Here is a 24266-nt window from a genome sequence, read left to right on the forward strand (position 1 = left end):
TGAATCCTCTAAGCTGTCTCTGACCTACACAAGTACAAATGTGTGTATGTGCACCCACATAAACTGTAAGTAAAAAAAAATTAAGTAATTTTTAAAATTTACTTTAAATGTAAAGTAATTAAAATTTTTTAAGTAATAGCCAGGAGGTGGTTGTGCATACCTGTAATTTGGGAGGCAGAGGCAGGTGGAGCTGTGAATTCAAGGCCAGCCTGGTCAACGGAGTGAGTTCCCAGGACAGCTAGGGCTGTTTGTTACACAGAGAAACCATGTCTCAAAAAACTAAAAAAAAACAAAACTTATTTATTTGTGTGTACTTTTGTGGGCATTGACTCACCAGAGCGTGAAGGCCAGAGACAACCCACAGGAGTTGGTCCCCTCCTGCTAGTGTGTACTGTCCTAAGGATCAAACTGTCAGGCTTGGCAGCTTTTAGCTACTAAATTATCTCATTGGCCCAATCTAGGCAACTGCAACGTTCTCAACACTACAACGGGGAACTAGCTTCCTTTATAGAGTGTGCCTCCACAATAAAATCTACACAAAATCTGGTCTAATCTGTACCCTAAATTTCCTTTCTAGTCCCTCTAAGCTAGGGATAGAACCCAGGGCAAAGGAATGCCAGACACACACCTGCCCCTGAGCTACATTTCCAGGCCCGCCTCCAGGGAATCAGAAGGTGGATAAAAAAGACAAAAAGGGGGGGGAGGGGCGGCGGCGAGGACACACGGAGAGGGGGGGAGGAACGGACAGGGACACTACACGACCACAAGGACAGCACTGTTGCTTTCACTGAGATGGGGCTCAAGTAGCACAGGCTGGACTTGAATACCTGGATGCTTCTGCCTGTTCTACCTGCTCTTCTCAATGGTTGAGTGCTGGGATCACAGACATATACCTCCATACTTAGTTTTAAGAATTTTCAATAAACGTTTTAATAACCATGGAGTGCCTGAGCACTTGACAATGGACTCCACTACCAAAAATCACTGGCTTATCTATTAATTTGGGTGTGGTGGTTTGCTCTTCCTTATTACGGCACGTATAAAAACACGACTAGCAGTCGCCATGCGTGGTGGTGGCACACGTCTTTAATCCCGGCAAAGACAGGTGGATCTATGTGAGTTCGAGGCCCCAGGCTGGTCTCCAAAACAAATTCCAGGACAGTTAGAGTTGTTACACAGAGAGACCCTGTCTCGAAAAACAAACAACACCCCCCCCCCATGACTAGCGAGACATAGTGGCTCACCTCTGTAACCCCAACACTCCAGGCTAAACAAGAGGAAAGCTGCAAGGTGCACTGTCTGAGCTACTTAGCAAGACTCAAATATTTAAGACAGAAACTAGAGAAGCCTTTACAGGAAGCGGAGACCAATGAGCAGTGCCTCAGGAAGTCTGTGAGACTACGAACACACTAATGGGAAACAAACAGCAATTCACGGTCTATGGATAATTTTATTCCTTTTTTTTTTTTTTTTTGAATTGCACACGTCTCCTGCACAAACATCCGTGTAAGAACTGGATATCAGGCCATAACTGCTCTTACCCAGATTATGAACTCATTAAAGTTTCACGTTATTATCAGACCCAGAAATGTAAGAGTGCCCACTTTTGCCTCAAATATCCTTCAGTTCTTCACACCAGCGTTGTGCCTGCAAAAACAGGGGAGCCAACTTGCAAAAGGGAGCCCCAAGTCTGTGGCTCGCAGCAGCCTGGACTTCCGCTCCACGCTGCCCCCTAGCGGCCACCCCTCTGGCCTGGGCTTCCCGTAGTCCGGCTCCCCGGCCCCAGGTCTTCCACCCACCCCCTTCACCTCCTCCCAGTCCCCTCCCCTTCCTCCCGCCAGCATCCCCTTCCTCTTTGTCCCTCTCCCCCCGCCGCCACCCCGGCTCCGGCAGCCTCCGGGCCGGCGCCCACAGGTCCGGGCTGGGCACTTGTCACGGCCCCTTCCACGGCGCTCCGGCCGCTCCGGAACCCTGCGTCTCCCTCCCCCTCACCTCTTCCGGAGCGCTGCCCGCTTCGCTCTTACTGGGCCCGCCAGCTTGGTCCGGTTTCTTTCTCAAGTTAAGACTCCTTGCCAGCGGCCGTCACTTTTTGGCCTTTTCACATATGAATATTTGGGGGACCTTTAGCCCCCCCCTCGCGGAGAAATGGAGGCAATAAAATGGCGGACCCGGAAGTGAAGACCCGGTGACTATGCCTCCTGGCGGAGGAATCCGGATGAAATGGGTTAGAAAACCCACTTTGCCTTTCTGTCAAAACCGCAACGCACCTCTGAGGCCGACTTCTTCCTACTGAGGACCTCTTGAGTTTGAAAAGCGTGTACCGAGGGCATCCTGAACGGGACTACTTAGCGAGGCGCAGGATTATTGATTACGTGGCTTACGTGAGGCATAGTTCCGGTAGGGGACGGACCGGGCCGGTAGTTTTGGCGCCAACGCTTGGGTGAGGTTGCTGGTGGGTCGTTCTGGAGTTTGTGCTCCACCTTCCCACTGGTTCTCCGCAGGGCTAGCCTTAGAGTCAGGGGAGAATCGTGCTTCCGCGTCTTAACCTTCGCGAGACTGTTCGGGACATTCCTGGCTAGGCACGCGCATCGGACACCTGCCCTACCGGATACTTTGCCAATTAGTAGCCTGAATATAAAGACATTCTCAGGGAAGACAAACTTACGTTTGTGGGGGGGGGGGGGGACTGAAGAGGATGGAACATGAATTTGCATCTCCTTTAGGTCACTTCATGTACCACACAGCTTATCTTGGTTTCCACTCAACGGTTTAAATGAATGGACTGAGAAAAAAACAAAAGGTCCTTCAAAAATCAGCAACAGACAAGCCTCTAATGGCAGCCTAGGCAGAGAGAGCTTTGAACTCAAGGTCCAGGTTCCAGGCCCCAAATTTAAACACAAGGTTTAGAAATGGTGACACACCCCTGCAGAGGCAGGCGGATCTTTTTGAGTTTAAGACCAACCTGGTCTACAAAGCAAGTTCCAGGACTGTTATACAGAGAAAACAAAAAGAGAACGGGCTTGAGATGTGGCTTAGTGTTTAAGAGCACCGGCTGCTTCCTGAGGAACTCAAGCACTCCTACCACTGAGCGCCATCCATCCTGAACAGTTCTTCCGGAGTCAGTATTAGAAAGAGAAAACAAAAAGCTGAGTGTGGGAACGAGTAAATTCTGAGAGCTGTAGTACTTCACTGAGAAGAGAGGAAATGCAAACCCAGACTTAGGCTTTAACATCTTTATTAAATAAATGAACAATGGCAGCACAAATCAGCAGCAATAACTTTGGAAGGAAGAGGGACAGGTGTAGGGTCTGAATATAATTGCTTATTTCACGGTCTTCCAGTGGCTGAAGAACTATGCCCAGGAACCACTGGCTCCCATCACGTACTGCAACTACAGAAGGGCAAAGCTAAAGTGCTAAGAACCAAAACACTCCGCCTGTTCCATGACTGACTCACAATTCTATATAAATTATGCTAATACTACTCTGGTTTCTCTTTAGATCATATAAATCTTTTGCCTTTTATGGATTATCCTACACCAAGGTTTCCCCATGAAGACTGAAATCTGTTCTCTCAAAGTTCCCAACCCACAGCTGGGAGCGAAGTTGTGAGGTGCATCCCATGCTTTTCCTCACTCCCGTTCTCCAGGGTGTGTTATTTCCTCTCGTACCCATGACCATCCATGTTTCTGCATGACATTTCAGAACCTCCAGGTCCTCACTACTTCTTGAAATATTTGCTTACTGGCCTTGTGCAGGAAATCAGGGAGGATCAAGGAATCTCTGAAGCCGATTAAAATGTAATGTAAAAAAAATCGTTTCCCATTTTGCACAACTGTACTTCTCTCTGGTGCCCCAATACGGATGGTTTTCTGGAACTAGTTAATATCCTTGGGGTTGGGGTGGAAATCCCGTGATGTAGTACTCCTGTGACTGAACCCTTGACTTTGTGCCTAGAAGGCTTGAGAGAAATGGAGTAGGCAGATAAATAATAAATAAATAAATAAATAAATAAGAAATAAATACATACAAACATACAATTCAATTGGCAGATTCATCAGCACCACCAGCACAATAGAGGGAAGAAAACAGTATTAGATGGGAAAGGCTTAGAAAGGACCGGGCTTAAAAGGGAAGGCAGTGGGGTAAGGGGTGGGAGAGAGAAGCTTTGGCCTTAGAGCAAGTCCAAGTCGATAGAGTGGATGCTGGCAATGGGAGCTCTCCAGAAGTTGAAGGTGCTGAACTCAAGGAGGGGATCACCTTCTGGGTTCTTCTGCTCTGCTCCGCTTGCTTGACCGCCCATTTTGCCACCATTGCTGTCTGTGCTCTTGTAGGTAGATGTATCTGACAGGCCCAGGCCTTCCAGCTCCGACAGATCCAGTTCTGGGATGGGCATCCTCCAGAAAAGGAAGGAGTTGTACTGGCTACTCACAGGGTCCCTCATAATTCCCTGGGGAAGAGCAAGTCACTTGTTAGTCTTCATGCCAGAGCAAGCTCCTTGCCCGAGCCTTCCCTTGCTTAAGCTGATCTTTTTGTTTGCTCTGGTAAATATGCGGAGGATTTTAAGACAAGTACCAGAACTTTCTATTACGATTCTGCACCAGCCTCTAACTTCTCCACTGCAGCAGGCTCACCTTGGCTCTAATATTTCCCCGCAGTAATATATCTCGGGTCTTATACACCGCAGGCAGGAGCTGTATCTCTATCCGCTTAGGTCTGATTTCTGAGCCGTTACAAGTCTGGCCCCACTCTTTTTGTGTGCGGTATTGAGGGGTTAACAGACGCTGGGGTGTCTAGGCAAATACTCTGAATTATACCCTAAGCCCTCTTGTTACCTTTATTTTTAGACAGGCTCTTCTCTTACTGACTTGCCCAGTCCAACCTTGAACTTGAAATCTTTCTGCCTCAGCCTCCCGAGTCACAGGCCTGCTCAACTAAGAATGAGTTAACTGTGCTGAGAACCAAAGGCAGGACTTTACATGTACTGGTCAAGGACCCTACACATTCCCAGAACCAAACATATGGCTTCTTCACGTCTGTTTACTAAGCTATGGTGTCTGTAAAGGTCTTCCATGACATGTTCACATTTCCTCTCGCGTAAGGCGGCAACGAACTCACCTCCTCCAGGACATCTCCCCCAAAGTGGTGAGCTCCACCTACCTAGCCACCCCAGAGCCTTCCCCAGCACCCTGCAGAATTTTACCTGACTCCATCCTGTTCTGATTACAGATCACAATGGACTGGATATATTTTATGTTTTTATCTCCTTATAAAACCAAAAGTTTTGCCGGGCGATGGTGGCGCACGCCTTTAATCCCAGCACTCGGGAGGCAGAGGCAGGCGGATCTCTGTGAGTTCGAGGCCAGCCTGGTCTACAAGAGCTAGTTCCAGGACAGGCTCCAAAACCACAGAGAAACCCTGTCTCGAAAAACAAAAAAACAAACAAACAAACAAAAAAAACCAAAAGTTTCTCTATGGCTAAAAACACACCTACTAGGCTGGGCATGGTGGCACATGCCTTTAATCCCAGCACTCAGGAGGCAAAAGCAGGCGATCTCTGAGTTCCAGGCTAGCCTGGTGTACAGAATGAGTTCCAAGGCTGTTTCAAAGGGGGAAAAAAAAAAACAAAAAACAAAACAAAAACCAAAAACATCTACTTTCGGGTAAAGCAGGAGATAGACCTTACATGTAAACTCTAATTTGCCCTTATTAGCACAGTGGACACTTTGCTACTCTCACTTATTTGTCCCCAGAGTAACAAATCCTCACTATGTCTCTCTGGCCCATCTCTCCTCAGGACAAACCCAGATGCTAGAACAGCTTTCTTCCGCTACACCACGATCTTTTCCCGCTGACAACCGAGAGCAAGCAGGCTGGAAGCACCAGGTAAGGGAGCAAAGTTTACAGGGGAAAGAACAGTGCCTTGAAAGACAGGGTCTCACTATGCAGGCCAGGATGGCCTTGAACTCACCAAGAGCTGATGGAGAGATCAGAGGTTACAGGCATATGCCACTATGCCCAACTCCTCTTTCCATGTTTTTTGGGTTTTTTTGTTTGTTTATTTCTTTGTTTGTTTTTCAAGGGCTTCTCTGGCTGTCCTAGAACTTGCTCTGTAGACCAGGCTGGCCTTGAACTCCCTGAGATCTGCCTGCCTCTGCCTCGGGAGTTAACACTCAGTTGTGGTACCTTTGCTTGTCCTGCAGCCCACACCTCCCTGACACTGTGACTAGCAGAGCTCTCTGGAGCCTTCGTCGATTATTTACTGGCCAGGGAAAGGGCAAGAAACTTTAGTTTAAATGTTCCCAAAGGAGCAAAAAGAACATTCCACTGCCAACAAAAATAGAAGTTTCAAAAAGTCTTTCTGGAACACACTATCAGCTCTCACCAGCCTGTGACTCCTAAAAAGTGCCCTTAAGTAAGTTCCAAAGTGTCCCTATATGACGTGAAATGTCTCTGCCAAACTAGGAAAACTGACCTAGAACAGAAACTGCAGGAAATGTGGGGTTGGGGGTGGGTAAATGGTCAGCAGGTGGCCCAGAAGTGGGTTTCTGAGTCTTGCTCCAAACTCAGCTCTAGTTCAGGCTGACTTGAAACACAAAGCCTTGTGCGGAGGCGCCCTAGTGCTGGAGTTACAGGAACGTATCACACCAGGCCAGAACTTTTGGGCTGCTTTTTTTTTTTTTTTTTAAAGACAGGGTCCTCCTTCCTTTGAAATTTTTTTGGGGAAAAAAAAAAAAAAAAAAGACAGGGTCTTCCTCTGTAGCCCGGGCTGTTATGTAGTATGTAGTCAGCCATCTTCCTTCCTCAGTCTCTAGAGTGCTGGGATTCCAGCCCTGTGCCTTTCCCTGTGATCTTGTACGAAGAGAGACACGGGTGTCCACAGGTGTCACACGGTGACTGTGTGGGCGGCAGTGAGAGGAGCACCACCCTGCTCAAGTAACATGTGCCCTGCTCTCTGAGACAGGCTCTCGCTGAACCTGGAGCTCGGTGGGCAGCCAGCAAGTCCAGCCATCCTCCTGTCTCCACCCTCCCGTGTTTCTGGGGCTACAGATGTAGGCGGTCACACCCAGCTTTTTATTTGGCTTCTGGGAATCTGAACTCAGGTTCTTTTTCTGATTTCTTTTTTCTTTTCTTTTTTTTTTTTCCGAGACAGGGTTTCTCTGTGTAACAGCTCTGGGTGCCCTAGAACTTGCTTTGTAAACCAGGCTGGGCTCGAACTCAGAGAGATTCACCTCCTCTGAGGCATTTGCAACCACCTTTGGGCCATCCCATGACCTTTGATAACATTAAAAAAGTACTACCCGTTTATAATCCCAGCAATCAAGAGGCTCAGGCAGGAGTTTGAGGAGTATGTGTTTGGGCCCAGGCTGGGCAAGACTCTGGCTCAAGCAAAACAAAACAAGGAATATAATAATAATAATAAATAATTTTTTTTCAGGCAAGGTCTCATAGCTCAGAATAGCTTCAAAATGTAATTCCTGATCCTCCTGCCTCCATCCGCCAAATGCTGGGGTTACAGGCATGGTCCAAGATACATGGCTTAAAAAAGGCACATTCTGGGTTCTTTCATCCATCCTTCCCCTATCATCCTCCCTTCCCTCTCTCTCCCTCCCCTCTTCTCTTCTTCTCTCCCCTCCCCCCTCTCTCATCAAGCTCCAAAATAAGCCCCTGGGAGCTGAACATTACTCAGCAGAGAAGTAGTTTAACAAGAGCGTGATGCCGGACTGAAGCAGGGCCAAGGAGTTAGCAGAAAGGTGAGGTCATTGCCCCATGAACTCAGCTCTGACCATCTCCATGGGAACGTACAGAGAGTTAGCAAGCATGACTGCATCTATAACACCTTTGAGCTAACCAAGCCCCACTGAGGTCTGGACTACAGACACTAAAGAGCATGCCTTAGAAGTCAGGCTGTTACTGACTCTGCTTATCGGGAAGTTTATGACATCACCAGGTGTTGCCTTGTTAGCTGACTTAAAAAAACACCTTCCCTTAAAAGTCTCCTACAGAGTGACCTTCTTATAACACAGGGCATATAATAAACTGTTTTCCACAGACAATACCATGAACTAAAGTAGCAGAGGCTGACCTTGAACTTATGACATCCACATTACATAATTAAAACGAACAACTACTAGGAAAAAAATTGTTTTTGTTCTTTTGAGCAAGGGTCTAGCTATGTAACCGAGGCTATGTAGAATCTTATTATATAGCCTGGACTAACCTTAAACTCAAGATTCTCTCTAGTCTCAGCTTCCAGATTCTGGGTGCTGAGATCACAGACATCACCATCACACCTAGCTTAAAATGAAAAACAAATATATTTCTTAAGCTGCGTTATTTGAGACGCGGTCTCACTATATTGCCCTGGCTGCCCTAGAACCCATTTTGTAGGCCATGCCAATCTTGAGCTTACAAAGATGTGCTTGCCTCTGCCTCCTGAGAGCTTGGATACAAAAGGTGTGTGCCGTTGCACTCAACTAAAACCGTGAAAACCAGACGACACCTTAGATTGTTCAGGAGCTGGCTTGGGTGTCCAGCTGATGTGCACCCCAAGTCTCATACTTCTAGTACAATCCGAGAGCTCTTGCTGTCCTTCCAGAGGACCTGGGTTCCCAGCAACCACATGGCAGCTGATAACCAATGCCAGTTCCAAGGCATCTGACACCGTCTTTTCAGGAGCAGGCATGTTCTTGGCATTCATAAAAATTAAATCTTTTTTTTTTAACTTGAAAATTTTTTTTAAAATCTGTGTGTTCCAGGTGGTGGTGGTGCATGCCTTCAATCCAGCACTCGGAAGGCAGAGGCAGGCGGATCTCTGTGAGTTCGATGCCAGCCTGGTCTACAAAGCAAGTTCCAGAACAGAGAAACCCTGTCTAGGAAAAATAAATAAATAAATAAATAAATAGAAATCTGTGTGTGTTGTGTATGGGGGGCTGGGCGTCCACACCCCATGCCTAGGTAGAGGTGAGAGGCCTTGCCTTCTGCTTGTCTGACCTTGTAAACCAGGCATGCTGGGCTGGGAGCTCGTGGAGCTTCTCCTGCTCAGGACCTTTGGGAGGGCAGGCAGTGCTCTTAACCACTGAGCCATCTCTCCAGCTCCTATTTTTATTTCTTTTTTTTTAAATTTTTTTTCAATTTTTATTTCTTAAATAAGGTCTTAACATGTAGCCCAAGTGCTGGCTTCTAACTTGGAATCCCTGCCCCTGCCCCTGAGTCCTGGGATTACAGGTGTATGTGCCACCACTCCCAGCTAAGAATTTTGTTCTTGGTGCTGGGCAGATGGCTTAACAGTTAAGAGCACTGGCTGCTCTTTCAGTAGTTAATTTCCCACAAACCACACAGTGGCTCACAACCATCTATAGTGGGATCTGATGTCCTTTTCTGGTATAAAAGCACACATGCATAAAAAGAATTTAGTTGTCAAAATAATTCTTTTCTTAGTATATTCTGCTGACCTCCTTCTGTGGTTCTAATCTGACTAGGAGGAGAGCTGGGTATGGGAAGGAACTCCTACAACCCCAGCATCTAGTAGGTGGAGGCAGGAGGATCAGGAGTTATATGGAAGCCAACAAACTGTCTTGAAAAATATTTTGAGACTAAGCTAGCATTAAGTCAGCGTTGACAACCTGACTCCCTTCCTTTCAACTGTAATACGTATAACAGTTGCCTACACAATTGATCAGAGACTGCACAGAACTGTCTTCCAACTGAAACAGCTAGATTCAGGCGTGGAGGCACACAGCTGCAGTCCCAGCACTCAGCAGGCTGAAGGACCGTGAGTTCAAGCCTAGCCTGGGCTGCACACTGAGTCCAGAGACCCACCCCGCAAACCAAAACAAAAGGAACATGGACAAAACACAAAACTAAGTCAAATAAAACAATTTAAAGGAAATTATGTGGAAATATCTAAAGGAAATATTAAAAAGCTGAAAATCTCCAGCCTGGAGACATGTCCAGAGACACAAATTCGTTTCCAGAAAGCAGACACACAGGTATATGTAGCATTAAAATAAGAAGACAGGCTGCTTTCAAGCTGGCTTCCCCTTCCTTCCTTAACCTCTCTTCACCCATCATTTTACCTGTCTGTCTGGAGGCTCTGGAAGGTGACTGACGACATGGTACATGCTCAGTAAATGTGCCATCCATTTTGAACTACCCCAATATTGTAGGTAAAGTAACTTCTAAATTTCATTGTCAGTTCTTCGAGACACCATGATTAAAGACACACTTTCTTTAAGCCACGTGGACACACCCAAATACCCTTTGTCTAGATTGCCGCCCCCCAGGAGCACCCAAGGCCTGCTCCACAGAGCCTTGCTGTGTCATGGTGCCGCCAAGCAGCCTGAGCAGGGCTGGTGGAGGATGGAGCCGGAAGCTTTCTGGTGTGTCTCACGTTGCTCTGGGATTTTCCTGCTAGCCACAACCTTCCCCACCAACTAGGAGGGGCTGCAAAGAAAAATCTGTTCTCAGCAGTAGTTCCTGTGGGCTGCGCTGATTCCAACATGCCATCAGGCAATGGCACAGCTGCCCCCACCTGTCCTACCTCAAGCCTCTTCGGGGTGAAAATCTGAGTCAGGGAAGAGATTGCATAGTACCCCGTGTCAAAAAAGAAAAGGAAAAAGGAGTACTCCCCAAAACTCCCTACCACAGACACAGAACCGTGAGGAGGGTGGGAATCCAAGAAGTAGAGGTTGCAGGAATTACAGTTCGAATAAAGATTCACCAAATAACTGGTAGCAAAATTATAGCTTGAAAAGGAAGATACAGATAACTAGCCACTAGACTAGAAGCCATTAGATGCACAAGGCAAAAATTATCGGAAAAATGGATACACGAAATGAAGAGCTAAATGCCGAGAAATAATTACAGGTAAAGTGTTGGAAATTAATGCTTAGGTCCACGATAAGGCATAGATGGAGATCTTAACAGATAAAAATCTGGTAACAGCTACCCATTGTTCAGAGCGCCCCCTTCTCTCCTCTGAAACGGTCCCCCACCTAGTCTCACAAGGGGGTCTTTCAAGCTTGAGAAGCCGCCCCTCAGCTAGGTTACCTGTTATCAATGAATGATTGGCGTGTTCCGAAGAAGGAGAGAATGCCTCAGGGGCTCGGGGGTCTGCTCTGGACGGGAGAGGAGGAGGCTGCAGAAAAAAGCTGTTGGTGGTGAGACGGCTTTGTCTGCTCACGCCTTCTGCCTCGTCTGTGACAGAGTCCGCCGCTGGGTCTCCCCTGCAATGCAGCCCCTCCTAGCAAGGGCGGAAGCACTCCCCGCCCCCTCTCTGCCTGACTCGGCTAATTCGAATGATAGGTTCCGGAACACGCCACCCAGGCTAGAGCCTCTCCATCGGCTCGCACGGCACCCACATCTCTCCAGCACCCTCGTGCTGACCGGGGTGCAATGGCTGAGCAGTTAATTGTCCTCTAACTTAGATGCATGGGTTAAAAAGACTTTCCGCTAGACCAAAAAACGCTCCTCCTTTTCACTCTAAGGACCGAAGGGGACTTTGGGAGACCTGGAAAGGGCCCCGGCGCGCGGTCACCTCTGCACCTGCAGCAGGTGGACAGACCTAGCACACACACTTAGGGTGCCGGGGGTGTCCAGGAGCGCGGTATTTCCCGCTGTCCCCGCGGGCCAAGCCGTGCGCCCCGGCAAGCCTGGGCGGAGCGCTGCGCTCGGCTCGCAGCCCGCGGGTTTCGTAATCGCGTCGCCGGCGTTTCCGCCCTCGGTCGGCCCCACCTCTGCCGGCCCGCCCTCGACTCCCCGCCGTACGGAGCAGCAGCCGGGGATCCCGGAGTGGCGGAGCCCCCGCCAGCAGCGGCCGCCGCCTGGACGCCGGGGAGCCGCAGGTGAGAGCGCCGGGCGGGTCGGGCTGCGCGCGGGCGGCGGGGAGGAGGTCGTGGTCACAGTCCACGCGCGGGCGGCGCCAGCCGGGGAGAGGCAGTGACTCGGCGATTGCAGCGTGGGGCCGGGTGGGAGGTGCGAAGCGACAGGGGCTCCTCGCCGGCCCACTAACCTCAGAGGTCTGCTGTCCCAGACAAAACGAAGTGGTGCTGGGGCCCCGGAAGGTCTAAGCCAGACTGAGGCAGCCACGGAGAACAGTGACAGCCACAACGATCCACTGAGGTTCTCATCCTAGTTCTGAGTGGGTGGGGGAGAGAACTGGAGTCTGATGGAAAATATTGGGGGAGGGGAACAAATTAGGGTCTCCTGTTTCCTCTTAAGTCCCCAGAAGCCCTTTCCTGGGGTTCGGGCAGGGTTGGTGCTAGGACAAATGTCTGTCAGTTGACTGGAAATGGGGCCCGTTCCTCTCTCAGGGCCCCTCAGGAGCCCGCTGTGTCTGGAGGGTCTCCACGCAGGGACCAGCTGCATCCCTGGCTTACAGCCAGGATTTGCCCACACCATTCTCTAGTCTCTTTCTCTCCAGCTGCTTCTTGTGAAGGCTTGTCAGACAGCGGGTTGGAAGCCTTGAGGCTGGAGGCAGCGGGACCGGGAAAACCGGTTTGGGGCTACCACAGGACCGGGGAACTACCTGTGTACATCCTTCCTCTCCGGCTCCTTACCCCCACCCCTCTCCTGCTCGCCCCTCTTCAGCTCTTCCGTCTTCAAGGCCCACCGTGATCATGCCGGTGATTTGGAGATTGCCACTCCAGGTTCTGGATTTCGTGTGGAAATGAGAGGGGCCCCACTGTCAGTATGTGGCTCTATGCTGTCTAATCCTAGATCCCTTCTCTTTTCCCATTTCTTCCCTTTTTCTGTGGGGATGAAGGAGTGGGCAGTGTCTCTAGCATCGCTGCCGCCTCGGCTCTCCAGCTGAGGCGTCGTTTGCCCCCATCCCAATCGTTGGCTGCTTTAAAACAGAGTGACAGCCAATGCCTAGTACTTCCTTTTCTGGCTTTGTTCCTCTTCCCCCCACCCAACACTACCACATTGACCCTGGCCTGTCTTCACACTCTGACACCGCCTCCAAGCTTCAGAGACCCTAATGTCCTAGGGAGTGGAATTTCCTGGTCACTTCTCATCATCATTGGTTGTTTCTTGCCAAGTCCCCCACACACACTTTCCCTCCACCCATCTTGGTCAGGTCCCTGGAAGAGAAACAGAAAGGTCCTTGTTTCCTCCAGGGCCCCCTTTCCTCTCCCTCCTCCTCTCCCTCCTCCCAGCACTGGCCACCTCTGTCCACTGTGCTCTGAGCAGGGTGGGGAATACTGGGTAGAGCCCAGCCTCAGTATAGGCTGTCTGGTCGTGTTGGGGGTTTCCTCTGATTCTTTATTGTTTTCTCCATTTCCCCAAACCCCTACCACCTGCCACCATCATGACAAACCTTGTGACCAGTGGGTCAGCCTCCCCTCCCTGGGCAGCTGTGTTCTGACCAGTCCTGGTTACTCCTGCCTTCCAGGGGCAGGAAGGGAAGTGAAAAAGAAGCCGACCCTTGGGTTCTTTCCTACCCTAGAGCTGTATTTCCCTGCTTGAGTGATCTCATCTCAGGGCTACTAGAAAACAACACTCAACAAACAAGCAAAACTCAGTTTTTTTGGTCAGTCTAGGCTACTGGAGCACCCTGCTTCCAGCCTCAAGCCTAGAGGCTCATTCCTATTCATACTCATGATTAATATTCATGGACTGCCCTATTGGACTCCTGAGCTTGACTTTGCTGTAGAGAGGGAAGTGCAGAGGAAACGCAGATGGGCTGTCACCCCAGGTTGGCAGCAGTGAGGAGGGGAGAAAGTTCCTCCTGGGACACAGTGCTGCTGGAAAGTTCCTGTGTGTCTCGCTCACTGGTGGAGTTTGGAAGTGGGGAGAAGGAAGAGAGCAGGTCAGAGCATTAGGGAAGGGGGAAGGGAGGTCTGAGCCTTACAGGGTGTAAGACACCCAACAGCACAGGATGGAACACGTGGAAAAGGGTGGGGAGGCCCAGAACAGAAAGCCACTCCGCACATTACCTGTGGGGCCACGGGTAGGTGCACACAAGTCTGCAGAGCTCTCGGGAAAGGCAAGGTCAGATACTAACTCTAACTGGACTCTGGGAGGCCCTTGGACTTCAGCTGGGGGAAGTGCGTGCAGAGGAACAAAGGCAGTGGACTGAGAAGGAGAAATTCCCCGCTCCAGAACACACTGCCTGTCTCCTGGGCTCTGACTAGGTGGTCCTTAAAACCAATGGAGGTGTTGGGGCAAGGTAAGAGAAAAGGGAGGGACAGGGCGGAGGCCTTGTTTGTGAGAACAGAAACCACTATTTCCTCTTCGGAGTCTCTTACGTGCCCTCCCCTCCTGCCCTCGCCTGGGGCGAAGGGAACTGAAGGCAGTAGCACCCCTTCACTCTGTCATTTCTGTCACCGTCTCATCCCAAGTTCTCTTAGCCCCTTCTTCCTTGGTCCCAGTTGTCATCGCTCCTGACCCGGTTCGTCTTTTGCACTATCCCTTGTGAGGAGCAACTGTGAGCATCCTGTGTTTGAGGGGGACAGGACTGGGGGACAGCAGTAGCCTCCACGAGAGAAGATGAAAGTGTATCAGGTCTCTCAGGGAAATGGATTGGGGAGGGATGCTTCTCACTAACAATTCTTTTTCTTTCTGCTAAAATTCAGGATTTCACATCAAAAGAAGACAGAACCGTGTGCCTGCCCACCCCAAGCCTCTTGCTGGTGCTTTTAGGGGCCCCGGGTCCGAGACTCTGACCTTCACTGCACGAGTGAGGGTCTCTAGGATTCCCACAGCCCGAGAACCATCCAGCTGTGTGAATCCCGGGTGCTGTTGCGCCTGAGAGTGAGGACTGGCTGGTTAGCAAAAAAACAAGAGCCCTCTGGGGCCTCTAGCAGAGGCCCGAAGCTGGAACCATCAGGGAATATGAGTGAATTTTGGCACAAACTGGGCTGTTGCGTGGTAGAGAAGCCCCAGCCGGTAAGTCTCCTGACCCCTCCCTGCCACACACAGAAATTCGTTACCAGCCGGGCGGTGGTGGCGCACGCCTTTAATCCCAGCACTCGGGAGGCAGAGGCAGGCGGATCTCTGTGAGTTCGAGACCAGCCTGGTCTACAAGAGCTAGTTCCAGGACAGGCTCCAAAACCACAGAGAAACCCTGTCTCGAAAAACCAAAAAAAGAAAAAAAAGAAATTCGTTACCATGTGCTGGGAAGTGGACACGCCATCTCTGATCTGCCTTCTGAGAAACACTTGTCTCCCCCACCTCCTGAGTTTCTGTGGCAGGGTATGGTCCCGTGCAATAAAGGAGACTGTGACAGAAGAGCTGAACAGCTCTGTCACCTGCTCCTGTTCTGAGGTGGCAGGGGTCGTATGCAGAACTTGAGACCTGTCAGTGTCCCCTCATCATCCTAGGTGCCTTTGCTTTGTCCCTTCCTTTGTATAGTCACTCAGCAGGCCACCACTCTGGTGACATTGTCTCGGATTTGTTCCAGCTCTGTCTGTCTTTCCTACCCTGATGTTTGCCCATTACACTGCCAAGTCAACCTTAACTCTTGGTGGTTTTCCAAGCCTCTTTCCCCTTCCTCCACGGGGGAGAAGGCTGCCTGTGTGACTCCCTGTCTTCTCCAAGCAGAAGAAGAGGAGAAGACGGATTGACCGCACCATGATTGGAGAACCAATGAATTTTGTCCACTTGACTCACATCGGCTCTGGAGAGATGGGGGCAGGAGATGGACTTGCCATGGTAATAAGGGAAGGGCGGATGTTTATTTGGGGGTGTCGTCAAGCGAGGGACATAACACAATACTTAATGGGGAAACAAGAATCTTAGATTGTAGCCCTGGTCCCCAGTGGTGTGGATTTCTGATCTCTAGGGCTAGCTCCCTTCTTTACAGTTAGCACTGGGTCTTCATTAGAGTATAAATGTTGTAATATTGAAGGCCTTTTTCTCAGACCATGGGTCTCCTTATGAAGAACCTAAGCAGAGCTGGGACGTAGCTCAGGTAGTGGAGTGCTTGCTCGCCTAGCGTGCGGGAAGCCCTGGGCTTGATCTTCAGCCCTGCAGAAGCTGGGTGTGGTGACTCACACCTCTAACCCCAGCACTCAGGAACTAGGGACCAGAGGCTCAAGGTCATCTTGTACAGAGAGTCTGAGGCCAACTTGGCCTAGAGACCCTATCCCAAAATAGAAAAAAAGAAACCTGTTCAGTCAGTGTCAGAGCGAGTCAGTGTGACTGGGCGTCTTGGGCCATGTAAGGGTCTGTTCTAAATAATGTCTTAATTATTTAATACTGGTTTTTTAATACTGGTTACAAAACTCACAGGAAAATATTGGAGTGGTGTGTGTGTGCGCGCGCGAGGGAATCTCATTAGTAAATGACTCCTCCACCTTGTTTTCCTGTGGGAGACTTGTCTGAGAAGAATGGTGGTCAGGCTTAAACTCCTCAGACAGAAGCCATTGTCAGAAAAGAGACGAGGTCAGGCTCCTGGGGGCTCAGGGAAAACTGTTGCTTGTCATGGAGTGCGGAGAGTTAGGTGACTGTGCCCTGTGTTCTTCAACAGACCGGTGCAGTTCAGGAGCAGATGAGATCCAAGGGAAACCGGGACAGACCGTGGAGCAGTTCTAGGGCCTTGTAGCTCCCACAGGCCTGGTGAGTGACCCTGTGCCCGTGCAGGCACTCCCTGCGGCCTGCCTCAGACCGCGATCCTTTGATGCGAGAATGAGAAAGTGAAAATGCAAGGCAGCAGGATCAGGAAAAGTAGGACCTCTGCAGGAAGGTGTGGGGTGGGGAGATGGTGGCACACACCCAGCGACCCGCCCAGCAAACCCAAGGTCAAGTTCAAGCTTCTCTGTCAGTGTAGTGAAGTCAAGGTCAGTTTAGGCTGTGCAGTACCCAGTCTCAAAAACCAAAGAAAAACGTTGAGGAAAGAGCCTTCTGGAGAGCTTAAAACGTCCACTTGGTAGCATGTATCTGTAACCCAGCACTGGGGAGGCAGTGGCGGGCTACATAGTGGAGCTGTCTCCCTTCTGCTCCCCCACAAAGATGGGCACCCGTATAGCACCTTCTCCCTCGGGCTTTGTTTTCTTTGAGGGCAAACTGCTTTTTCCTTCTGGTCCAGTAGGATTTTGTAGGGAGCCGAAATGACTCAAATTCAATTTGTAGCCCAGGGTGACCTTTAATTCAGGATCCTCCTTCTGGAAACTTTTCTAAGGCCCACTAGTACTGTTGTGTTTGGCTCCAGATCTTCCTTTAAAAACAGTTTGGCCAGACACTGGTTCATGCCTGTTGTGGGTGTTTTACTCTTTTGGCTTTTTGAGGGGCCCACCACCCAGCTCCCAAATAAACCACATGGAAGCTTATTGTTATTTATGAATGCCTGGCCTTGGTGTGGACTGTTTCTTGCCAGCTTTTCTTTTTTTTATATATATATTTATTTATTATGTATACAATATTCTGTCTGTGTGTATGTCTGAAGGCCAGAAGGGGCACCAGACCCCATTACAGAGGGTTGTGAGCCACCATGTGGTTGCTGGGAATTGAACTCAGAACCTTTGGTAGAGCAAGCAATGCTCTTAACCTCTGAGCCATCTCTCCAGCCCCGCCAGCTTTTCTTAAATTATCTTGACGTCCTTTGCCTCTGGGCTTTTATCTTTCTCTATTTTTGTATATACCTTTCTCCACTAATATAGCTGGCCCCTGATGTCCTCCCCTCTTGTTCTTTGGCTCCTCCTTATTCTCCTCTCAGAGTTCACCTTCTATTTATACTCTCTGCCTGCTAGTGCCACCCATCCCTGCTTCTGTCTCACTATTGGCTGTCCATCTATTAGGACCATCAGGTGTTTTAGACAGGCTCAGTAAGACAGCTTCACAGAGTTAAACAAATGCAACATAAACAAAAGCCACACACCTGAGAATAATATTCCCCAACACATGCCTATAATCCTAGCACTTTGGAAGTTGAGGCAGGAGGATTACTGTATGTTTGAGAGCAGCCTGAGCTATTGTGTGAAATCAAGAGTTGATTTTTTTTTTTTTAATTCAGGCTCTGCAGTTCCCATTCCGTGTCCAGCCCAGAAGAAATGCTGCCCACACCAGATCCCTTCCACAACCAGTGACCCAAGGGCTCCACCTCTCCCCCCTTCCTAACAAGTGCCTCCAACGGCATGGGGGCTGGACTCCCTCTCCTCCCTCTGGCCTCTGCCCCTCCTGGAGATGGGCTCAAGGCAGCAGGACTGACCAAGTGTCTACTGGTAGGCCAGAGGAGTCAGCTGAAGCCCTGGGCACCCTAGATCTGAGCTGGGGGTTCTCTGGGAATCTGGAATGAGTTCCCTGCTCCTGAATGAAGGTCGGGTGCCACCTGTTTAAACTTCTTGCCTTTACTTTTTAAAGGAGGCGGGTAGGTGAGGGGACCACTGCTGCCTCCCTGCCCTCTTTCCGTCTGGAATGAGCACTGCAGAGGCCAAGGGGCGGAGTTACCGCTGCCCGGTACACGCTGGATTTCAGGTGAAAGCTCACAGCCCTGCACGTCTCTGCCGGCACCAGGGTCTTGGTCCAGTTAGGCCTCTAATCCCGTGCTTCTGTAGTATTAATAGCTTCCCAGAAATATTCTTTTTTTAATTAAAATTTTAATTTAAGATGAGTTCTTTTAATTACCCCATCCCGCTGCTATCTCAGGCCTCACCCCATCCCTTTGAGGGATTTTACTGTTTCTCACTGAATTAGAAGTGAGGAGCAGATCTTAATTTGACCACATTAAAGACTGGGAGTCCTGGCCTGTCCTCTGTCAGCTCCCTGCTGGCCAGGTGAAAGGAAGAGGAGGGCCGTGTATAAAAGCCAAGACCTCAGGGCGGACTTCCTGTTAGGAATGCAGCGGTGGGGTGGACTGGTTGGAAGCCCTCTTCGAGCAACAGGTTTTGAGATCCTTTATGGAGGCCTAGCTTTTCAACCCAAACAGCTGAAAGCAGTGTGGGCTGCATTTCCAGCCTACCCCAGTGTGGCAACCAAAATGCCCCCAGAAATTGCCAAGTGTCTCCTAGGGACAGAATTACCCGCAGTTGAGAGTCAAGCGATTTCCACATGCCCCACCCTCCACCAGCCTGGTTGTTCACCCTGAGCCTTGGGCGAGCTAGTGCCCTCACGGAGCGGGCTCAGCAGAGCTGCGCGTCTTTCCTTCAGATGTATTGCTTGTGCTCGCACGGGCTCAGGTTTCTGTGACAGACGTGTTCAATGTGCCTCTGTGTTTGGTCTCTGCAAGAGGGCCTCCCACAGTGCGGAGACGCGAACAGGGTGAGCTGGGATGAGAGAGGAGGGATCAGGACTGCAGAGAACTGGTTATGTGCCCACGTGCTGAGCTCCTCTGCTAAGGTCCTCAAACCCAGCGTAAGACTCAGGGACTTTGGTTGGAAGTGTCACTTGGCGTGGCACGCGGCTAAAGCTCCTGCTCTACATGGGAGTACCGCAGGAGCAGAGTCTTTAGGCCCTTTGTTTTCTCAGGTCTCTTTGTTCTGGCCCTTTCTTTGCGGTCTGATTAGAAAGGCAGAACAAGACAGATGAGCGCCTGCCCCGTCCTAGAGAGGCGGGCTGGGGTCTCATTAGCTCTGTAATAGGAAGTTGTTGTGTGGCAGTGGGTCAGGGCTGTGGGAACTGGTCCCCTCCTGCTGACCCCGGGCAGTTTTACCCCTCACCTAGTGACTGAGGTTTTCCCTTGTCCAAAGCTCAATGTGCTCCCTGTAGACTTTCAGACTCTAGCATTGGTCGTGAATGTCCATTCCTGGCTCGCTTCCTTGCCATTCCCCTCAGGCCTGCCTCGCTGGAAGCTCACCTGCTAGTTAGAGGCTACACGACCACTTGCAGGCATGGTGGACCTGTGCCCACCAGGCAGTGTGCTCCAAGGAAGGCCCTGAACGTCAGGTCCCAGTGGCCAGAGGTTGGACACTGGGGGTGAACCCCAAGCTCCAGTTTTGTTAACTAATTGGGGCACAGTCTTCTCTTTCTTTGATGGTCTCCTGCCTCAGGCTACCTTCTCTAATGTGTATGCCACCACCACTTACCAAGGTGATTGGAATGGGTTGACAGTCATAATTTATATTCAGAACTTGATGGACTTTTAAGATACATTTTTCCAATAAAAGAATTAAGCAAAAATAGTTGCAGAGTAATCACTACAAATGTTTGTTAGATCAAAAGATGGGCTTGGGAGAAAAAAAGATAGCTGGGCCTAGTGGCACATGCCTTTAATCCCAGCACTCGGGAGGCAGAGGCAGGAGGATCTCTGTGAGTTCCAGGACAGCCAGGGTTGTTACACAGAGAATCCCTATCTAGAATTTTTTTTTTTTTAATTTAAAAATGGACGTGGCTGATGGCAGAAACTCTGCAAGTGGCTGAGATGGGACTTTGTACCAGCATGGCGTTTCCTGACAAGGACTGAATCTGGGTAGGGAAGGAAGGAAAGCCACCACAGTCTCAAGTGGGTTCTGGCTATTCCCTTTCCTTGGTGTTTCAGAACTACTTATTTTGGCCAGGTGTGATGGCACACACCTTTAGCCAGCATCCGAGAGGCTGGCAGAGGGGGCTGGAGAGACCACTCAGCGGTTAAGAGCACTGACTGCTCTTCCAGAGAACCTGAGTTCAATTCCCAGCAACCACATGGTGGCTCACAACCACCTATAATGAGATCTGGTCATTCTTCTGGCCTACAGGCAGGATACTGTATTAATTAATTAATTAATTAATTAAAAAAAAAAGGCTGTCAGATCTCTGAGTTGAGGCCTCAAACTTACAAAATAAGACCCTGTCTCAAAGAACTGATGCATTTGTTTCAGACAGCACTGGGAATGGTGAGCACTTCTGTCTCGGAAGACAGAGAGTAGCCAGCTACAGGCTGCTGGCTCTAACCTCCGTGCATAAGTGCTTCTGGGAGGACACAAGACCAGAAGCCAGAGCAAGTTCCAGGACAGTGCAGGCTACATAGTGAAACCCTGTCTCCTGTCTTGATAAACCAAAAAGACACAAGGACCAGTGGAAAGCAGGTGTAGAACCCTGGGCTTGACCCGGTCACCACCAAAAAGAAAAATAGGACCAAAATATGTATTTTCTGGTTTTTTCTGTATTAAAAATATATAGTGGGTTCAGGGGTTGAAAAGGGAGGTTACAATGCAGACATCTCTCAAAGCTGACGTGGCCATCACCGCTGGGTTCTTTCTATCTGGGGAAGGCAAGAAAACAGAAAAGGAGAGATTATAATCAATAGATATTTTCCTTACTTACCCTCTACAAACCATTTCCTCAACCCTGCTGGTTTGGGGTGTGTGTGCATGTATGTGTAGTTGATGTCTGGTGTCTCCGTGTGTGTGCGTGTGTTTGTGGTTGATGTCTGGTGTCTCCGTGTGTGTGCGTGTGTATGTGGTTGATGTCTGGTGTCTCCGTGTGTGTGCGTGTGTATGTGGTTGATGTCTGGTGTCTCCGTGTGTGTGCGTGTGTATGTGGTTGATGTCTGGTGTCTCCGTGTGTGTGCGTGTGTATGTGGTTGATGTCTGGTGTCTCCGTGTGTGTGCGTGTGTATGTGGTTGATGTCTGGTGTCTCCGTGTGTGTGCGTGTGTATGTGGTTGATGTCTGGTGTCTCCGTGTGTGTGCGTGTGTATAGTTGATGTCTGGTGTCTCCGTGTGTGTGCGTGTGTATGTGGTTGATGTCTGGTGTCTCCGTGTGTGTGCGTGTGTATGTGGTTGATGTCTGGTGTCTCCGTGTGTGTGCGTGTGTATGTGGTTGATGTCTGGTGTCTCCGTGTGTGTGCGTGTGTATGTGGTTGATGTCTGGTGTCTCCGTGTGTGTGCGTGTGTATGTGGTTGATGTCTGGTGTCTCCGTGTGTGTGCGTGTGTATGTGGTTGATGTCTGGTGTCTCCGTGTGTGTGCGTGTGTATGTGGTTGATGTCTGGTGTCTCCGTGTGTGTGCGTGTGTATGTGGTTGATGTCTGGTGTCTCCGTGTGTGTGCGTGTGTATGTGGTTGATGTCTGGTGTCTCCGTGTGTGTGCGTGTGTATAGTTGATGTCTGGTGTCTCCGTGTGTGTGCGTGTGTATGTGGTTGATGTCTGGTGTCTCCGTGTGTGTGCGTGTGTATGTGGTTGATGTCTGGTGTCTCCGTGTGTGTGCGTGTGTATGTGGTTGATGTCTGGTGTCTCCGTGTGTGTGCGTGTGTATGTGGTTGATGTCTGGTGTCTCCGTGTGTGTGCGTGTGTATAGTTGATGTCTGGTGTCTCCGTGTGTGTGCGTGTGTATAGTTGATGTCTGTTGTCTTTGTGTGTGTATGCGTGTAGTTGTCTAATATCTTCAAGTGTGTGTGTGTCTCTCTCCATGTCTCCGTTTGTGTGTGCGTGTGTGCATGTGTGTATGTGTGTGAGATGTCTGGTGTCTCACTGAACTGGAGCCCACACATGACTCCATAAACGGGGGCGCCTGGGGCTCTGGACTTTCCTCCCGTTGCCCAGCAGGCATTTCACCCCTGGCCGTCTCCCCAGCTCTGCTCTCTCCTTAGCTTTCTCCATTTATTCCGTTTATCTTTTTTTAGAAAATAGGGTCTTATGTAGTCCAGGGTGGCCTTGAATTTTTTCATGTTTTATTTTAATTTTGTTAGGTATTACACACACTTTTAATATTAGCACTTGGGACTTGAGGCCAGACTGATCTATACAGTGAGTTCCAGCCTGGAAAAGGCTATATAGACCCTGTCCTCAAATTTTTTTTTTTTTTTTTGTGGGAATGGGGGCATGGCCATACAGTGGCACTTTTTTATTTGCCAAGTCATCTCCCTGACTGGACCTGGAACTTAGGTTCTGTCTTTTATGTTTTTGTTTGGTTGGTTGGGTAGGTTTTTTTGGAACTTATTGATTGTGTGTGTGTCCGTGTGTCTGAGTGCAGGTACCCACAGGGTCCAGGTGGTTGGCATGCCTGACGGGTGTGCTGGCAATGGAGCTGGTGTCCCTTGGAAGAGCAGTAAATGCCCTTACGTGCTGAGTCGCATGTCCAGTCCCCTGACCAGGAGCTTCAGTTCCCTCACCTACCAGCCCATGATTATAACATCCCCGTCTGTGCTGCTGGGAATCCAGCCTAGGACTCAACTAACCAAGCTCCATATATCTCCAGCCCCAAGTGCTTTATTTTTATATTAAAAATGGAATTGGACTCCCCAGGAGGAAAACAAAAATAGGAACCAGCTAAATCACCAAATATGCTCTGTGTTTATTGAGTCTTTTCCCTGCCAGTCACCCCTAGCGACTGAGACTAGAGTCAGTCTGAGCCGTCAGGAACTTTGTTGTTTTGAGACAAGGTCTCGCTGTGTAGCTCTGGCTGTCCTGAACTCACTACTTAGACCAGACTGGCCTTGAACTAAGAGATCTGCTTCCCAAGCACTGGGATTAAAGGTGGCACCACCACACCCAGCTTCTTTGAGAAATTTTAAGTTGCTGGGTAGAGAGAGTCCCAAAAGGACAGTCCTTTGGGTCCTGGTGGGAAAGCTGGTTTCAGTTTTGTGGCTGTCACTATGTTCTTTCTTCAGTGAAAGAACTGAACCTATTACCTTTGCATGGACTAGGAAAGATCACGGAATTACCTACCCCAGCCCTACTGGCTTGTAAACCTGTCTCTTCATCAGTAAACAAAATACAGCTCTATAAGCTGAGTGCAGATTCAAGTGCCATATCTGGAGTGAGAGCTCAGCTATTGGCTGTTACTGTTATAATGCATTAAATCAAACTGTGTTCATCAGCCGGGCAGTGGTGGCACAGGCCTTTAATCCCAGCACTCGGGAGGCAGAGGCAGGCAGATCTCTGTGAGTTCGAGACCAGCCTGGTCAACAAGAGCTAGTTCCAGGACAGGCTCCAAAACCACAGAGAAACCCTGTCTCAAAAAAAAAAAAAAAAACAAAAAAAACCCAAAAAAAAACTGTGTTGATCAGAGTTGGAGAGATGGCTCAGCAGTTAAGATGGCTCAGCATTGGCTGCCCTTCCAGAGAATAAGGGTTCAAGTTCGAGCACCCACATGGCTGTTCACAATCCTCTGTAACAACGGTTCCAGAGAACCATCCCTTTTCTGGTTTCCGTGGGCACCAGGAATGTATGCTACACAGACATAGACACAGGCAAAATACATTTACACAATGATTTTTTTAAACTCTTAATCATTAATCGGTTAATATGCCCCAGGTCCATTGTCTATGAATTGAGTCTTTATAGCCAAGCATGTTAGGAAAGTTGTACAGGTTAGCCAAGACTCTAAGATTCTCAAAAAGAAAAAAGGTAAAGAAGTCTTTATTTGGTCAATAATAATCTGATAACCAGGAGCTAGAATGATGGCTCAGC

At 49.5% G+C, this 24266-nt stretch overlaps 3 protein-coding genes across 6 annotated transcripts in view; 1 reads left to right on the plus strand and 2 right to left on the minus strand.

Moving 5' to 3' along the window:
- Nucleotides 1-2467, minus strand: part of LOC121437919 (GA-binding protein subunit beta-2) — a 39622-nt gene extending 37155 nt beyond the window's left edge. For 2 of the 3 annotated variants that reach the window (XM_041638047.1, XM_041638045.1), the window contains exon 1: nucleotides 1993-2467. The gene's annotated coding sequence lies outside the window, so the exon portion shown is untranslated. The remainder of the gene's footprint in view (nucleotides 1-1992) is intronic. The other variant, XM_041638046.1, reaches the window with a different exon arrangement.
- Nucleotides 2468-3218: 751 nt separating this feature from the next.
- Nucleotides 3219-11238, minus strand: LOC121437920 (protein AF1q). Its single transcript, XM_041638049.1, has 2 exons — nucleotides 11052-11238; nucleotides 3219-4449 (listed from the first exon to the last, which is right to left on the minus strand). The coding sequence occupies exon 2, from the start codon at nucleotides 4441-4443 to the stop codon at nucleotides 4174-4176; it is 270 nt and encodes an 89-aa protein (XP_041493983.1). The 5' UTR covers nucleotides 4444-4449; nucleotides 11052-11238; the 3' UTR covers nucleotides 3219-4173.
- A 480-nt stretch (nucleotides 11239-11718) lies between these two features.
- LOC121437921 (CDC42 small effector protein 1) lies at nucleotides 11719-20073 on the plus strand. 2 transcript variants are annotated; one of them, XM_041638050.1, is made up of 5 exons: nucleotides 11719-11845; nucleotides 14579-14891; nucleotides 15546-15656; nucleotides 16474-16562; nucleotides 17956-20073. In XM_041638050.1, the coding sequence occupies exons 2-4, from the start codon at nucleotides 14838-14840 to the stop codon at nucleotides 16546-16548; spliced, it is 240 nt and encodes a 79-aa protein (XP_041493984.1). In that variant the 5' UTR covers nucleotides 11719-11845; nucleotides 14579-14837; the 3' UTR covers nucleotides 16549-16562; nucleotides 17956-20073. The 2 variants fall into 2 exon arrangements, with proteins under 2 accessions (XP_041493984.1, XP_041493985.1); XM_041638051.1 differs by lacking the exon at nucleotides 11719-11845 and adding an exon at nucleotides 11989-12122.
- The last annotated feature ends 4193 nt before the right edge of the window (nucleotides 20074-24266 follow it).

The sequence above is a fragment of the Microtus oregoni genome, unplaced genomic scaffold (genome assembly GCF_018167655.1).
Source record: "Microtus oregoni isolate MIOR12 unplaced genomic scaffold, Mior012 000054F_ref0000373, whole genome shotgun sequence".
Lineage (NCBI taxonomy): Eukaryota > Metazoa > Chordata > Mammalia > Rodentia > Cricetidae > Microtus > Microtus oregoni.

Excerpts from the sequence above, each read along its gene's own strand:
- LOC121437921 (XM_041638050.1), top strand. The coding sequence starts at position 14,838 with ATGAGTGAATTTTGGCACAAACTGGGCTGTTGCGTGGTAGAGAAGCCC. Across the intron at positions 14,892-15,545 it reads TGGTAGAGAAGCCCCAGCCG|AAGAAGAGGAGAAGACGGAT; the intron begins GTAAGTCTCCTG and ends TTCTCCAAGCAG. Across the intron at positions 15,657-16,473 it reads CAGGAGATGGACTTGCCATG|ACCGGTGCAGTTCAGGAGCA; the intron begins GTAATAAGGGAA and ends GTTCTTCAACAG.
- LOC121437920 (XM_041638049.1), bottom strand. The coding sequence starts at position 4,443 with ATGAGGGACCCTGTGAGTAGCCAGTACAACTCCTTCCTTTTCTGGAGG.